Below are 15243 nucleotides of genomic sequence, written 5' to 3' on the forward strand. Positions count from 1 at the left end.
TAAATTCTTTAACTTAATGATAGTGTTCTGCTATCATCAGTCAAAGAAACAGGGAACGATGCAACTTCTGTAGAATCTCTACTCAACGATGCAGATAACTTTTGCAGTAAACTCCATCCTTAAAGAAGCATGTGAAGAAGCCGGTTTTACACCATAAACTACCATATGTTTTCTTTATTGTATGAGTTAGCATATATAAATGTGCATATTTATAAATATATTATTACACATATGTAGAGAGAGAGATATAGAGAGAGAACTTCCAATATATGCATTTAGGTAAGTCTGGAAAATTACAACTTATCCTTGTACAGAGCTAGTTACAAAGATGTACAAGGCCTTAAAGCCAAAGAGAAAAGGATAAAAAAAGCTTCTCTTTTCCACCTTTTCTTTTACAACTTCTTTTGTTATATTTAAAAAAGGAAAATTACATTATATGCATCATTAAGTCCATATTCACTTTGGACAATTCTTAGTTCCGTAGAGATGCTTTTATCTCCTCAATTTGTCTTCGAATTCTAAACTGTCTTCTTAGTGTCAACTTTTTCCACTCTACCAAACGTCGTAGAAACACCATAACCTGTGAAATCAATTAGAGAAAAAAGATTAAGTAAAAGGCATACATTAAATTGCCGTTTAAAATTAGAGAAACCAATATTTGATTATTTTGAAATTCAACTAATTCTCACCTCAGATGGTTCTTGCAAAGAATAAGATGCATGTGTGTCTTTTGGAATTTTGGAGACAAGAATGCCAAAACCTTGATCTCTTTCTCTTAGGACCTATATATTAAAAAACCAGATTTAATGTAGGATTAGTAACTATAGAGAACTGAATAAAAAAGTTAAACATAAAGGGCAACAAAACTAAAACATTAAAATATAGAGGAACATAGGATACCTTGAAAGCATCTTCATCGGTTCGATCATCACCAATATATACAGGAAAGACATCAGTACAGTTAGCATATCCTGTTGAAGAGAAGTTGCATTATCAAAGCTAGCATCAACGCAATTGTTTTCTTTTTTATGTTTCAATAATTTATTTGCCTGTGTCTCAAACTGATGAAATAAAAATACTACTCACTAGTAAAATATAGAGAAATAAAAAGTACATACCCAGGGATTCAAGCAAGAATTCAAGAGCTTTGCCTTTGTCCCATTTAATAGTTGGACGAATCTCAAATACTTTTCTCCCTTGTGATAATCGAAGCTTTGGATATTCTTTAAGCACTGACCTTACTACTTGTGCTAGCTCACCCCATTTCTGTTACATCAACAACAACTCAAATCAGTTCTTTTCTCTTTTAAAAACAAAAAGTTGGAACAGTTAAAAAATTCACTACTCCTATTATTTTAGGCTTTTTAACCCATGCTTGGTCTGATGGGCCATATAATATGGATAATAGTAATGATTATGTAACAGAAAATTTTGGAGAGTGGTTTATACCTTTTCATCAACAGAGCGGAAATGTACAGAGGCACAAAATTTGTTATTCTCCATTCTAACTCCTTCTATAGACTTTGTTGCATCATGAAGTGCTTTGTAAACCTCATCAATCATAGGGATAAATTCACTTGCTGCTTGGAACAGAACAGCTTGACCTCCCTGCAAATTAAGCATGAATTTTGGTAAATATTTAGAAAAAAAAAAAAACTGTAAGCGAAGATCCTGTGAATGTAGATAGACAAGTTAACTCACTTTCTTGTATTTGGAACCTTTTGATGGCCCTTTTATATCCATACCATGGCTTCCAGCATAGTACAACTCTGCCAATCGTACAAAGTTGTATACCTATAATAATACAACCACCAAAAAAGTTTTTTAAAAGACAATTACATAAAATGGAAAGAAAAAAAAGAAAGCAAGACAACACCATAGACAGAATAAAGAAAAGAAAAGATGTTTTACCTTATCTCTGCACCTGCCACTCACTATTGCAGTAGGGAAATATCTAGCAAGCTTTCTCACTGTTGCTCTCATCTGATATATGCAAAACAAGTGGGATGGAATAATTAATGAAAATGATGATTTTTCTTTAAAGAGAAGTACTAGTAAAGTTGATAAAGATGAAACTTACAGCATCAGACATGAAAGCTTGATCAGGGTCCTCAACAATAGGGGAAAGAGTGCCATCATAGTCTAAAAACATCACAATTTGCTTTCCCTTTGAAGCACTTATTATCTGCTCAAACATATCCAGTGCTGATGGATGTTGCACCTAAAAATGGCGCAATCAATCACGTCATTACCCAACCAGAGAGAAAATCCCAAATACATGTAACTTTTTTGCCATTATTCATAGAAATATTCATACATATATATTGTGGTCATTGATTTCTTAAATAGCCACTCAACAAAAAAAGATGACTCTCTGAGATAATAGTAACTGTTAGTTGAGTGTCATCAACCCCATTATTCTATGTGTATTAAACTGCTGTATAACTGCATGAAATTCTATTTTTTTGGGCTTACCATCCAAGAAGTCAAGTCATCTGAAAGAGGAGGAGTGGATGACTTGTGATGTGTAGGAGAGGAAGCTCTCATTGAATCAACCCAAGAGTTGATTTTATTGCCATTGATTTCAACAAGTGTCTTTCTTGATATTGTGATGCAACTGCCCGGTGCCGGTGGCGGCTTCTGGGCAGCTACTGCTACCTTCACCGGTATTGTCAAATTAATACCGGATTTGGGATCGGACACTACAACATTTTGTTGAGTCATTGTCACCTCTACAAAACAAAAAAATAAACACGCAACTTAAGTCCATGTTCAATAAAAAAGGAAGAAGAAAAACGCCACTTGTGTTCTCTACAATATCGAAAATTAAGACAACCCCATTTGAGGAAAATGGGAAAAGATTCAATATTATACCTAAATTATGTTAAAGTAATCAGTTAAATACAATCTTGAAGAACAGGAGAACAGGGTAGTCTGCTTTTACTCTATTTTGTGTGAGCAAAATGGGAATGAGAGGAAAGGTTTAATTCTAGACTAGAGAAGTAACGTAAAGAAGACTTTGTAGTACTTGAAATGCTAAGAAGAAAGAGAGGAAGATTGTGATTTTGGAATTGGAGAGAGAGATGAAGAGAGCGGGTCTGTGTGTGTAGAGATTTGGGACGGTTAGGTTTATTTTATAGTTGTAACTAGACACTAACGGACAAGGTAATGCCCCGCTTCTAAAGCCCCCCAACCCACTATTTGTGGGTCCCACATAGATATAAAAATACATAATGTAAATTAATATTCAAAGTCACTAATAAAAATAAAATGTTTATTAACTATGCTCATTAACTAAAAATAGTTTTGATTAAAAAAACATACTATGATATACTCCCTCCGTATCAATTTAATTGTCTTAATTTGATTAATCCGAGGTTTAAGAATCAAAGAAAGATTTTTAAATCTAGTAATCTAAATTACAGATGTATGTAGTCCTTTATTTAAATCATGCGGCCTGAAACATTCTACGTGAAATGCTAAAATTGAAAAACTTACTTAATATAGAAGTAACACTCTTTTTTAATAGACCAAAAAAGAAAGTAAGACACTTATACATTTTCACCGTTACAATTAACGTGGCGGTGATTACTTTTAAAATTATGATCCAAATTATTATTTTTAAACTAAATACTCCTACTAATTAAGCAGAAGAAATATTTGATTTAGTACTAATATTGCTTGAAATAAATATTCTTATTTTGATTTATTTTTGTGGGTTGGACTTGGATTGGAGGCAACTTGGGGAGTGGAGACTGGAGAGAGGGGTTTTTTTTTTTTTTTTTGCCTTTCTTTTATTGTTTTTTTCATTTTTTGTAACCCCACAAGTTCAATATCTTGGAGAGGGTGTTTTAGTTCTTGTCTTGCCACGTGGTCCCACCAAACCTTATTGGCAAACTGCAAATCCCGCCGTTTTAGCCGCAACCTTAACAGCCCCCCCCCCCCCCCCCCCCCTTGCCACCTAGGATCATTCCATGTCAGCACTAAATCTGTCTGATGTGGCATACACCACCACCTGGAATAAAATTCTATTAAGTACTGTATTATTTTGTTCAAAAGAATAAATATTTTGTAGTATATGTTAAATAAGTATTGATATATTGCTTCTATAAATACATACGAGTACTTTATCATCTATCTTTCTCCAAAACATTTAAAACAAATATAGAAGGCATTACAAAATGTAATACTCCCTCCTTCTATTTTTATTTGTACTCTATACTAAAAATAGAATTTCATTTTTATTTGTCCGATCTGAAAAATCAAGAGATGATTTATCATTCCAATCATGTTTTACCCTTACTATTAATTGTTGGGTTGGAAACATCAATTAATTGTTAGTAAGTGCACAACTTTAAAGTATGTTTGATAGATTTCTGTCATTAGATTACTTAGTAAAAATTAGGGGTGATATAATAAGCTTGTCATTCTATTTATGGCTCCTTAAGTGATGTGTCAAGTTAATACAAGACAAATAAAAATGGACGGAAGGAGTAGCTTAGTAGCTATTTTTTGCATCATGGTACCACATATACCTATGTAGTTATTCTCAATAGAGGGTCTTGAAGCTACAACTTATAAGCACTAGGTAGCAGTGTTCTTTCCGACTCTTCAAAAATATCGACTGGTGTGTGTCGGATTCTCCAAACGTAGTGTAATTTTGAAACATTTGACAGGTTACGGCAATATTTTTAAAGAGTTCGAACAACATAGCTTAATAGTACTACTAATATGTTATGTGATGAAAAAACTATTACTATTAAATTTTGTATATCTTCAATTATAATTTAAAGTGCTAAAAAAGAACAAGGGGGGAAATTATGCAAATCCAATTGAGCTAGTACTTTAGTTGCAAAATCTAGGTTCTCTAATTGCATAAATTACTTCTTACGTAAATTTTAGATCAACATGAGCATTTTTAAGATGGAAAAGATTTGGAGATCTTATAAGAGAGGAAACTTGTCAATTTTATTTATAAGAGAGGAAACTTTGTCAATTTTATTCGTCGGAATAAACGGTAGGGCCTTTTTTCCATTATTTCCATAAAAACATAAACTTAGGTCCTCTTTAATTTCAAGTTCAACTATGAGGAAGTCGGCAGAGGATGTACGTTTATTTTCCACAAAAGGAGGCAAAACACATTACTAGGAGAAAATTCACATTTATAGCCATTTAAAGTAATGAAGTACCTTCCCTAAAAAAGTAAATGGTCCCTAATTACTTTTTATAATGTTTTCATAAGAGCCCCTTGTAATGACCAAGTAAAACTAATGGCTCCAAAACCTCTCTTCTAGGGCGAAACCAGCAAATAATTAATTGTTTATCTGTATATGATTATTTTATTTTTGCTAGAATTTTTGAAAAATAATGACTTTGGGAATTGGCAGCTCTGCTTTCTCAAAATTTCAATTTGCAAGTTTTTTTTTACTCCATTCATTTTTTGTGTATTTTGTTAGTGGTGGCACATGAAAAGAGTATGTTACTTAGAGAAAGGCTTTGAAGTGATCCATTATAATGATACAATGGTTGGTGATTTGAGTTACGTAGTTTAGCTAATTAAAGTTCACAGACCATATAGTGTAATTAGAATAAGAATAAAGAACGTCCCTATACACAATTTTAACTATTAGTCAAAAAAGTTTTCTACATTAATCACCATTGCAAATATGTCTATTGGTGATATAGCATAAATGCCAAAAAGGAGATTATATTTATTTGCAAGTTGCTAAAAGCAATATCAAAAAGGAGGCAACACCACATTCTTTATAAGAGACGTTGCCTCACTTCTTGAGTTATTAAATCTCCATCAAGCTCCTTTGCTAGTTCAATAGATAATTTCCTTTCCAAATTTTACCAGTCAAGTTAAACTATATTCTTGAAGAAAGTATATTTTGACTCGCCTATTTGATGGTTGGAGCATTTAGGCACAAAATATCTTTAAAGAAAATTAATAACATCGTTTGAATGGATTTCACCTGTAACACAGTGTCAGTTTGTGAATAGGCCATCTCCAACCTTGCACCATTTTTTGCACCAAATGCTATTTTGGTGCAAAAAAATGGTGTTTTGGAGCTTCAACCTTGCACTATTCATTGCACTATTACTATTCATTAATAATTTTTTTTTTTATTATTATATAACACTTTTATATTTAACATATTATAAATTTTAATTTTTACATTTAGATTCCTAATATACCTATTCATCTACATCATTACTATTCATTAATATTTTTTTTTATTATTATATAACACTTTTAATTTAACATATTATAAATTTTAATTTATAATTTTAGATTCCTAATATACCTAATTATTTTTTATGTAATATCTTATAATATTAATTTTACATCTTAATTTTGGAGTGTAGGTTTTATAAATTAATTTTTGTATATATTATTTTATATAAAATTGTAAGTTAATTTTATTATAAGTTATAATTGTATTAAAAAATATAACCATCACAAAAATGAAAAGTGCAAATATAAAATATAATATGTTGTTAATAAATAACACAATGTTCAATAACATAATAATTTCGAATATATAACACAATGTTCAATAACAACACAATGATCAATAACATAACAATGTTCAATACATTAAAATTGAAAATACATTAAACAACATAATAATTTAGAAAATTATAACAATAATTTAGTACTGTAGTAGGTCGTTTCCAGATCCACCAATATCATTAAAATATTGAGTGTATGGGGCAGAGGATTGTTGTGGTTGTGGTACGTTGAAATTGTTGACTTTTTTTTATAATATTTGCTTACAATTTATATTATTTAAAATTTTATGGTATAAAATAATTTTATATTAAATAATTATATAACAAAGGATTATGAATTACATGGGATGGATATGTAAAAAAGAAAAAAAAAAGGATTTTTTTTTATGAAATTAAAAATAAAATTTAAGTAAAAGAAAATAATATAATATAAAAGATAGAGAAGAATATAAAAGGAATATTCTTTTTTGGTGCAAAAAATGGTGCAATAGGTTGGAGTTAATTTGCACCATTTTGATGTTTGCGCCATTTTAGTGTAAAAAATAGTGCAATGGGTTGGAGATGCCCTTAGTAGTTGAAGCTAGTTATATATTTGACAATGAGTTGATTAGTGACAAGCATAAGAAACTAGTTTTGGATGTTGACAACATTAAATAGTACTTTGTTGTGACAAGAATCGAAATTGCTATGCACTAAAGAACAATAGTTATATTTCTTTTTACAACCAACCGTCCTATAATACATATTTTTATAATAATTTAAACATCCAAATATAAATATCCGAAGCAAAGTAACATTAGCTTTTTTCAAATTATCAATGTACGATATATATAAACTATAGTTTATTTCGACATGCTTCCTTGATCACTTTTGTTCAAAATGTTTTTAAAGTGGCCTCATATTTCCTTAATATTTTTAATAACTAAAGTATAAAAGAAAAGAAAAAAACAAAACAAAGAACACATACCAAAATCATGAGAATATATAAGCCAAAATATTAAGATTAAATTATTAGAGAGCGTATAATTTTTAATTACTTAACCATAATTTCTCAACAAATGCGAATCGATGTTTATATACTAGGAAAAGGAAAATCCGGCATTATGGGATGAATTTTTTTACCCTCGATTATTCAACTGCTAAAATATATTCATACCTAGGTTTACAGGAGATAAAATTAATAGGACAGCATTACTAAATTGTTTAGCAATAAACTCATACTTACACTGCCCATGTTATTCGTTAGATAACATATTCTTGTATTCACTTCAATGTATATTCCTCCATAACTATTTTTACAACATTTAGATCATAACTTCACAATCTTCGATTTATTTTAAGGCAAAGTACATCTTGATTCGTTGCATTGAATTCACTTAATGGTTCTTTTGTGAAGACACATGCAAGATACCCAACCATTACACAGATGTCATTGCCTCCATGATTTCATTACCGGCCTAAAGATATGACTGCACCTTGGGTATTGAAGAGCAACCACCTGGCCTACCTTGTTAGGGCACAGTCTATATATTAAATAATAATATAAGAAAAATAATTTAACTTATTATTCCGACAGTATAAATTTTTTATTCTGGCAGAATAATTTAACTTATAATATATTCATTGTCACTTTCATATGATTCCTCTCAGTTTATGTGGTACAATTCAAATTTTAAGAATCAAACTTCTAAATTTTTCTCGTGGATCCGGAGAAAGAAATTTTAACTTTTTGGAAATTTTATATATTTGAAAACTATGTATAAGATACTATAAATCTCAATAACACAAAATATTTGAAAGATATATGAAAATTATTGTCAAAGAAAAATTTATTTGACTCTCAAAATCCGAATGGTGCCGCATAAATTGGGATAGATGAAGTAGTGTCTATCAAAATAAAAATTTACTTAGAATTATTTTATAAAATAAAATAAAATATATGATTATGATGATTTTTCATATTGCCAGTGCGTAGAATTTAAACTAATAAAAAAAAGATTAGATCTTTGGAGCAACAATAAAGTTGTTTCCGTATAATCTATAGGTCACGGGTTCGAGCCGTGGAACCAGCCATTAATGCTTGCATTAAGGTAAGTTGTCTACATCATACTACTTGAAGTGCAGCCTTTTGCCGAACCTCACTAATATGGAATGCTTTGTGCGCTAAATTGCCCTTTTGAGAAAATTAGAAAATTTATGTTAAGAAAAGAAAACAGAAATTAAAAGGATAGAGTAAATCCAAGAACCATAGTTAGGACAATGTTGGTCAAAAGAACAAGATGAAAGTGAGAGTCAGAGGATATGGTATTTACAAGGACAGTAGGCTTCGTCTTTATGTTTATGGTTCTCTTCGTCTCTGCACATGCAGTTGTGAGTTATTGTAACTAGACTTACTAGATTATGGCATGGACTTAAAATTCAACTGTTTTTTTTTTTTTTTTTTTTGCTTTTTATCGGTATCAAATATTCGTATTGGGGCTTGATTAAACCTGGATTTGTGTCGGGAAGTCCCACATTGGAAGATAAAGCACTCTTTAACAAAAGAGACTCCGTACCCAGGGGTACTCGACTCCGAGACCTCTAGTTAAATATGAAAAAGTATTTATCACTCAGCAACAAACTTATCGGTAAAATTCAACTGGTTCTTAACCAAGGCTAGCTCAGTACACAAGCCACTAAGGCAGCCTCTAAATTTTGGGGCTCATTTTTCAATAGTTACTAAACGTAATATTAGGTGTATAAATCTTTTTTCCTTATTTTTTAATACTAAGCTAGAAAATGGTTCATAGTGGTCTTCTATGCACAACAAACTATTCCAAAAAATAACTGTACCAAATTTACATAATGTCCAATAATTTTTAGTTTAACTATAAATCTGCTGAAATAGGATCATTCTTCATCACTTAAGCTTGCACTAATTTCCTTTTACATTATATGTATACCTCACACACATCTTTAACAAGAAAATATATGTGAATTTAAAATATTGTTACTAATTTTTATGAGATTCATGTGTGACGCACGTAGAAATTAGTTTATTGAATATACTTGAGACCTCTTATTAAACTGATTTTAGACCATTAATTTTATTGAGTCGCTCCTATTCTTAACTCCCTATTGTCTTTCTTCTTTTTATACTTATAATAATTACTTTGTCTTGTTCGCCCATTTGTTGCCTATATTTACTACTAATACTATATTCTATAAGTCATATATTTATGTAAATTCATAATTACTACATGAAAGTAAAGAGTATATCGTTAACCGTCAACATTCTGACATGCATTAGTGTTGCCTAATTCACTATCTGTGGTATGTGGTATTGACTTTATAATTAGTTAAGGAAATGATGAATAATTAGCCTCCACAAGCAGGAAAAAGCGAATAGTACATAATTAGAGTGTCAATGTGGCCTGTCCATTCCATAAGTTTGATCAATGTTTGATTAATCGATTTGTAGATAAGAAGTGTAATTTCTTTTTGATCTGTTCATCTTTTCGATATATAAGGTATCTTTTTAAAAAAAATAAAAAATCTAATCAATTATCTTATATTACAAAAAAAGATTAATTTTAAATTCTTATCAAGACTATAAAACGATATGATGAAATAAATTTCACATAAATTTCATTAATAAAAACAAGTAGCTGGTAAATTAATATTAGAACGAGCAGAATCCAAGCCCATTTTAAACGAGATAAATATAAAAAGATTAAAGATCATTAGACCACTTAATAAATAAAATTGTCGAAGCTTTCATTAATAGCTTGGCCATACACTTCGTGGCAATACAAGGCGGACAAATATGTACATCATCTGCTAACACACGACCAATTAATATAACCTTTATGAACCCAATTCAATTCAATTCAGTAGTCCTTCATTCACTTTTTTTTTTTTTTTTTAAATTGAGAAACAAGGATAGATACAAAAGCAAATTTTAAAGCGGACAATCTATATTTATAGGAAGAAAAAAAGTTACGGGTACTCCATAAATGAATTAAGCAAGAAATAAAGGTAAGAAAATATGTTACTCCCTCCGTCCATTTATACTTGTTCAGAATACTAAAAATAGATGTTCACTTTTACTTATTCATTTTAGAAAACCAACATATGATTTATCATTTTATACCTATTTTACCCCTATTATCTTGTTGGGTTGTAAACTTTAAGGAATTGTCAGTGGTTGCACAATTTTTAAAATATGTTTGATTGATTTCAATTATTTAGATGATTTATAGTAAATAGGGACAATATAGTAAATTTATTTTATTTATTTATTGCTCCGTAAGAAGTGTGCCAAATCAAAGATGGACAAATAAAAATGGACATGTAGTAATTAATTAACCAAGATTAAGAGGTAAAACTTTTTAAAAAGATGGATATGCACTTATTATTCTGATAAAGTAACTATATAGTCATTACATTGACATTATATGACATTCGATCTAAATAAGTTTTCACCTTTCCAATGAAATCTTAAGTAAATAATTATATTCCATCCTGTAGGCCTTGAGAATCTTGAGTATATGTCATTAAAAAATGATTGTGTCGAAAGAACAGAAATTATAAAGAAAAGATATAAAAATATATTGTTTTGATGTCATTACGGAGATATGTACAGTGGATGTGAACACATAAACCAATTAGATTCGGAAAAGAATCCACAGATATTATTTAGTAAATTATGGATTATGGTGTGAATAATAAAGATTCTTGAAGCTCCAAGGGAGAAAGAAAAAGAATATTTTGACTTAGAATACTTAAATAAGAACCTTTGAAAGGAGAATTGAATCACTTAAACTATTCTTTACCTTAATAATTTTCCACACACACACCAGAAAGTATGAGATTCTTTTAGGCATTATGTCTGGAATTTTTCACATGCTGCATTTACATAACTGAGGTTTATGCAACTCTCTCCTAATTAATTTTTAAAAATAAATTGAAAATGCTATTTAAATTGTGTTTTTGGGCCTACTTAAATAATTCCTACACACTACTTGGCGTGCAGGCGGTTTTAGATAGAAAATATTATAATTCAGGTAGGTAACAACACCATCTCATATTTTTAAATATTAAACTAACAAAACATATATGATTTAAGGGGAGTTTTAGGTATTAACCCATTTTAAATTGTTAAATACACCTTTTCAACACTTTATGAACACCCTCTTTAATTAAGATCTTTCTACTTCTTCTAACCTTATTTTAATTTTCAAAACTAGCTAGATGCAACATTCATGCAAAACAACTAGTTTATTTTTTTGTTTTATTGGAGACAGAAAGGTGCAAAAAGAAATCTTAAACAAATTAGAAGGAAACAATAACCAGTAAACAAAAAGAAATCCGCTTCTTCTGCCTAAATCATCGCTTTTACACTTAAATATAAGATTATTATAGCAAAGGTACTTTTAACCTGCTTTATTAATTATCCTTCCATTATATGCGTTCTTCATGTTAAACAAATATGTTTCTATTCTGTTGCGCGTTATACTCTACCAGTCTACCTTCTCCAGACCCCACTTTATGTTATTATACTGAGAACGTAGTTATTGTTGCACTGATTCTTTTCGTGCAATTGATTTCATTGTTGAAATTTAACAAGTTGCATGAAAAAGGGGAAAGAATATATGGGAAAATAAATATAGTACTAATTTGAATGGAGAAAGACGAAAGAAAATCGAAGCTTATGTATGCAAGCATAAAATCTCAAATCGATAATAGGCAAGTGTCTGGTAGTCAACACTCCCCAAAAATATATAAGGGAATCAATAAGGAATGCCTCATGCAGTGCTCATGGCTGAAAAAAAGTAGGAGTTTTGCAGTAAGTAGGCGTTTGGACGTACGATTTCGATATAATCCCAAATCATCCAAAAAGGCATGAGATGAAATCGAGCGTTTTAGACGTCTAACAATTTTAAATACGATTTAAATCTCATGAGATATAATCCCAAAATCATTGAACTAAAGTTTGATCAATTGAAGTTGCATGATTTGGGATTTGAAATCATGATTTCAAAAAATATAAATGTAAAATTTAACCCATATGTTAATATTTTATAAAAAAAGACCCATAAGTTGGTAGATATATTTACTAATCATGTTTACCAACCATTTATATTAAATATTAATCTACAAGTTGGTAAAATATATTTACCAATCATGTTTACCATGTGGGAGGATTATATTAAAAGCGATTCATTACTATTCATGTTAAATTTTCCTTTTATTGAACTAAAGTTTGATCAATTGATGTTGTATTTTTAGAAAAGCCTTTTAGTAGCGTATTAATATTATTATGAACTATGATTTACTCGTTAGCTCACGCATTTGGTAAGATTGTATAAGAATTGAGAAAATTTTGATGGTTTTGGACAAACTCGTAAGGGGTTTTTATATTTATAGAAAAAAAGTATGAACTTAAGAAAATCGTAAATTACATATCCACTTGATTTAAATTATGATTTCATCTCATGATTTCATCTCATAAAATGAAATCATGTCCAAACGGCTCCTAAGAAAAATTGAAAGAAAAGAATCTACATGCTGAAAGTAATAGACTTCGTATGATGCTATATATGGTCTAGTTCTTTCTTTACCAAAAAGAATAATAAAAAAGATGATATTAGATCTTATAGTTGACATCTTTTTTATCAAAAAAAGTGTAGTTCATGCCATAAATCTGCTCTAGCAGTGTGATTATTAACGATTAAGACGCTAACATTTTCCCTTTAAATTCATGCTTAGTGGTTTTACTACCCAATGATGTAATTATAGTTCTTTTTATATTGTTTCTATTCAAGTACACAATGATGTAATTATAGTTCTTTTTGTTGTCTTTATTCAAGTGTAAAAGAACAGTATTTATGCAATTCACTGAATGCAGAATGTCCTATTAACATCTTCTTAATTATTAATTTTTCGATCAAACCATGATTCATGTTAGTGAAAAAAAATTATGTTAAAGTACACCGTAAGTAGTACACTATTGATAATTAGATTTTTCTCGTCAGTAAATAGATTCACTTGTACCCTATATCATTACTTTAGTAAAGCAAAGTGCAATAATTTGGACTTCGTCGATTTTTTTTGTTGTAATGTTGGAGTAAACCAAGAAACTCACGTATCTCGATAAATAAATACTCCTTCGGTCATAATTTACGCGAGAAATTAAGATTACGGGTTAAAATACTTATATCTCGTGTGGCTAATATTTCAAATCTGCTTATTTGAAAAGTAATTTTTATTAGAAGTGTTTTCCAAAAAAGTATTTTTCGAAGAGTAATAATTTATGTTTGACTAATCAATTTAGAAGACACTTTTTTCAATATTAGAGCAATAATTTGTGCTTGACCAAGGATTCCAAAGTGCTTCTGCCAAAAAAAAAAAATCTACTTTTTCACCATCTGAAAAACAATTTATGCTACTACTCAAAAGCATTTTTTTCTTCTAAAAAGCCAGACCAAACGCTTCAACTTTCTAAAAGAAGCACTTTTTTTTTAATACAAAAGCACATTTTTCACTTCTCAGAAGCAAGACCAAACAGATTATTAATCTTCGATGAAAACTCATGAATACATTTTAAAAGTTTTTATTATAAAAATTAAATAAATTGTGCTACCCGTAAGTAAGTATAATTGGAATTTTTACCTATGTACACAAAATTATAAACCTAATTGCCACTATTATTAGGGAGGTTCTCATTTAATTACCTAACACAATTATATTCGCCACTTGTATACAAAGTAAGAGATCAGGCTCCAATCTTCCCATTTTATGCTCCAATCTATCCCATTTGTCAGCAACTCAATTGATAAAAATCTGATTTAATTCTTCTCTAGATTTGCCTAATGCTTTGGTTCTTTGGCAGAGTCGTGTTTTATAAAGCCTTATCAAATGTTTTGATAAAAGGAAAGCTCAACGTCTTTTTGACTTAATTGACTTATATGTGAGGATGTTTTACTTAATTGTGGATTGTGGTACAATTTATCTCATAATAGTGCTTGATTATGAAAAAAATGGAGCCCGGTTAAGCAACGATTACAAAATCGTAAAGTCCATCAAAAGCTTTCACTACGATAAAATATGCTTTTAACGGCAATTAATTTGCGGTAATAATTTAATTATCGCTAATTATATTTTAGAATCAATTATTATTCGCCACTTGTATACAAAGTAAGAATAGGCCAATCTTCCCAAAACTATTATTTGTCAGCAACAAATAAATGCCGTTTAAATTAAAGGCTTTATCATGTTTTGATAAAAGGGTCTAATGGCATTAACCAATTCTTTGGTAAAATGTTTTTGTAGAATAATTATTACCTAAGGTAATAAAAGGAAAATATATTGCCACTAAAAGCCTCTTTTGGTGTAGTGTTCATTAATAGCCATTAAAAAAGTTTTGAAATTTAGAATTCGAAATTTGGATTTTGCAAATTGTTATTCGTTTCTATTGGGTGTAGACAATTGAGAATATCATTTGGAGTTTATATCTCAATTTTGAAGGTATATGTGAAAATTAGAGTTGGTCTTGATTGAATATTAGATTGAAACTTGCAGAGGAAGACATGAATAAGTGTTTGCAAATTGTCTGTAAATTGTATGCATTCTATGTTTTGGTCGGATCTGTATACAACAAAATTTTTATATATACAATTAATTTTACGCAAGTCATAGCTAAGTTGTATGTTTGGCTGAATTCACTACGGTAAAAAGTTGTAAGCA

General features: G+C 29.7%; 1 protein-coding gene across 1 annotated transcript; it reads right to left on the reverse strand.

Moving 5' to 3' along the window:
* Nucleotides 1-248: 248 nt before the first annotated feature.
* Nucleotides 249-3112, reverse strand: LOC132059475 (probable trehalose-phosphate phosphatase H). The gene is made up of 10 exons (XM_059452096.1): nt 2875-3112; nt 2476-2732; nt 2081-2221; nt 1912-1983; nt 1702-1794; nt 1450-1608; nt 1119-1266; nt 901-971; nt 690-782; nt 249-580 (listed from the first exon to the last, which is right to left on the reverse strand). Exons 2-10 carry the CDS (start codon nt 2722-2724, stop codon nt 473-475), a joined length of 1134 nt encoding a protein of 377 aa, XP_059308079.1. The 5' UTR covers nt 2725-2732; nt 2875-3112; the 3' UTR covers nt 249-472.
* Between the last annotated feature and the right edge of the window lie 12131 nt (nt 3113-15243).

Source organism: Lycium ferocissimum, chromosome 6 (assembly GCF_029784015.1).
Source record: "Lycium ferocissimum isolate CSIRO_LF1 chromosome 6, AGI_CSIRO_Lferr_CH_V1, whole genome shotgun sequence".
Taxonomy (NCBI): domain Eukaryota; kingdom Viridiplantae; phylum Streptophyta; class Magnoliopsida; order Solanales; family Solanaceae; genus Lycium; species Lycium ferocissimum.

What these genes read in the sequence shown, in the direction of transcription:
- LOC132059475 (XM_059452096.1), bottom strand. Translation starts at nt 2,724, where the DNA reads ATGACTCAACAAAATGTTGTAGTGTCCGATCCCAAATCCGGTATTAAT. An exon ending in ATGACTTGACTTCTTGGATG is followed by an intron (nt 2,222 to 2,475) that starts GTAAGCCCAAAA and finishes CGCCATTTTTAG; the next exon opens with GTGCAACATCCATCAGCACT. An exon ending in GTGGCAGGTGCAGAGATAAG is followed by an intron (nt 1,795 to 1,911) that starts GTAAAACATCTT and finishes GTATTATTATAG; the next exon opens with GTATACAACTTTGTACGATT.